Source organism: Meleagris gallopavo, chromosome 24, assembly GCF_000146605.3.
Source record: "Meleagris gallopavo isolate NT-WF06-2002-E0010 breed Aviagen turkey brand Nicholas breeding stock chromosome 24, Turkey_5.1, whole genome shotgun sequence".
In the NCBI taxonomy this organism is placed as follows: domain Eukaryota; kingdom Metazoa; phylum Chordata; class Aves; order Galliformes; family Phasianidae; genus Meleagris; species Meleagris gallopavo.
The window spans coordinates 2,328,928-2,331,513 of NC_015034.2; the positions used below are offsets into that span (position 1 = coordinate 2,328,928).

Genomic DNA, 2,586 nt, shown 5'->3' on the forward strand with positions numbered 1-2,586 from the left:
GCGGGAGGTGGCGAACAATGCCTGCAGACGGGCTGGGAGGGGAAGGGAGCAGCGTGGTGCCCCACAGCACACAGCCATGCCTGGCAGCACCAGGATGGGGATCTGCACCAGGAGATGGGCTTGGGGAGGGGGCTCAGAGCTGCAGCCCCTCAGCCGCTCCGTGCCCCCACATTCCCCACACACAGCAATGGGGCAGGGGCAGAGCAGTGGGAACAGCGGGGAGGACAATAGAGGACAGGGAGGGAGGAAAAAATCCCCTCCACAATTTTCTGCAGGTTTCTGTTTAACCTGAGGACAAAGAGCGGCTTTGTGAGGGAGGGAGACGGAGGCTGCTCATGGAAATTTCTTGGCTTTTCCCCTTAACTCGGGGTTTTTTTTTGTTTTTTTTTTTGGTTTTTAACCACCTCCAAATTTAGGTAACTATAAAACGCAGTGAGTGCCCATTAATATTTTATTTGCAGCAGATTTTTCAATAAGTTCCTGACAAAGGCTGAGCTCCTGAGCCCCCTCCCCAGCCACGTGGAGGGGCAGCTCTGAGCCCTCCTCTGCACTGAGGTGGGGCTGCCCTGCATGGGGGAGATTACGCACTCCTCACTGCCAGCAGTAAACTGAACCACCACCAACACCAGAACAAAGTCTGGTGCTGCATCTGCTAAGGAGGGGAACAGCAGAGCTGCCTCCCCTGGGTGATGCTCATGGGGGGATGTGGGACACGGGGACACGACACGTGGCCTCGGGATGTGATGCGTGGCTCTGGGACTGATGCACGGCTCTGGGTTTGCTGCACCATTGCCTCCCACACAGCCTGGCCTGGACCTGACTCTCCGTCCCACCCCGTGCGGAGGCACATATGGTGTCGGGGACGCGTTGTTCCCAGCAGCCAAAGCCAAAGGGCTGGGCTCTGCGCAGCCAGGCTCTGTGCAGCCAGGTTCCTGCTGTGGCACTAATTGGGCCATCCTGGTGAGAGCAGTGCTGGGAGGCATTGCCAGAGGTTACTGGCAGCCTGGCAGGCACCCAGCTCCATCCTCTCCTTGTCCCCTCCACCTCCACCGCTGCCTCCCCAACCCCTCCAGGGCTCCCTAAGGACCCCAAAACCCCACCGTCACCCCACACTGCCTTTGCTCTGTGTACTTGCATGGCTTTCATGGGGCTCACCAGCACGTGGGGCTTTCAGTGGGAGGAAAAGGGAAAGAGTGAGCCTTAAAAAGCAACGCCGTACCGCTCGGACCAGACATTCTCAGGTAATTAGAACCAAAAGGCAGCAGCTAGGCAGCAGTCCCTGGCTGCTCTGGTTATTCTCCGCCTCACCAAGGGAAGGGGCCATGCTTTGAAATGCTGCAGCACTCCGTGCAGCTGTCCTGGGGGCTTGGTGACCCCGGAGGCCCATGCATGGCAGCTCAGCATGTCCCCAGCCCGGAGCTCAGCAGTGCCACAGCCTGCCTGCAGAGAACACATCCCAGGCTGTCCCCCTGCAACGCCTTAGGGGTGACTGGTGACCTTCTCCAAAGTCTCCCCCCCGCCTTAAGACGCCCGTAGGCAATGTTGGAGGTGTGCCCCGTGCAATGTTTCGTTTTCGTTTCAATCATTTCATAATTCATTGCAGACAACACAGCCAGGTTGCACCACGACGCATCGCACACCCCTCGCCGGGCCCCAAAGCTCTGCCTTCTGCAAGGCGAGAGGTCCCAGCTATCTTATCAACAAGGAAAAAAGCAAAGAAGGAGATCTGTTGGCCTTACCTTGGTCAGGAAGCGTGGGGGCCGGTCTGGCAGCTGACAGCGTGGCTGTGACCAGCACAGCCCAAAGGATGAGGGACCTCCAGGTAAACATCCCACTGCTGCGGCTACTGCTCGGCGACTGCGCTCAACCGCCCCTCCATGGGGCCCCGTCGGCCGCTGTGAGCTGCAGAGGGGGAAAAGAGAGTCAGGGCAGAGTTCAGGGCATCCCCCCACGTCCCTCTGCTGTATGGGCATCCCCTGCATCCCACAGCCCCTTTGCTGTATGGGCCCCCCCCGCCCCCCGCATGGTGGAGGTGAGGGTTGAGCTCTGAGCCACCCCCCAGTGATGGCTGATGTGTTGGGAGCAGAAGTGCTGGCAAAGCAAAACTGAGAGCAGCAAAACGCTGGGAGAAATCCTCAAATGTCTGTTTTAAGAGAAGGGAGGTTTCTGCTCTCCTCTTTTTCCTCCTCCTTCACGCAGTTGGCAATGGAAACAGCAATTCTCATACAAATCAAAATGTTTGCAAGGAGCTTCGATCGTCACGGCTTGGCAGGAGCAGCTTTTGGGTTCCTTGAACTTTCTTTGCTCAGATGCAAAATGGAAAAGGCTCCAGCCTGAGGCTCTTTGGGATGGGAGAGGTGCTGCTGCTCAGCTCCGGAACCCCTTTGTTTTCACATCTTCCTCTACAGATATCCCAGGCAGCTCCAGACTGAGAGCAGCACAGACCCTGGGGGCAGGGCAGCAGGTGTTCACATGGTTAACCCAGGCTGGGGGCACTTGGAGCCCTTTTGGGGTGCCGGGGTGACCCCACGGGAGATGCCAGAGCCCCTCTGCTGTGGGAACAGTGCTGTGACCTCACAGCCTTTG

At 58.2% G+C, this 2,586-nt stretch overlaps 1 protein-coding gene across 4 annotated transcripts in view; it reads right to left on the bottom strand.

The window, feature by feature from the left end:
• Positions 1–1,921, bottom strand: part of FGFR1 (fibroblast growth factor receptor 1) — a 15,622-nt gene extending 13,701 nt beyond the window's left edge. For 2 of the 4 annotated variants that reach the window (XM_010723129.3, XM_010723130.3), the window contains exon 1: positions 1,740–1,921. In XM_010723129.3, coding sequence (XP_010721431.1) covers positions 1,740–1,830 — 91 coding nt within the window. In that variant the 5' untranslated portion in view covers positions 1,831–1,921. The remainder of the gene's footprint in view (positions 1–1,739) is intronic. The other 2 variants (XM_010723132.3, XM_010723131.3) reach the window with 1 other exon arrangement.
• Between the last annotated feature and the right edge of the window lie 665 nt (positions 1,922–2,586).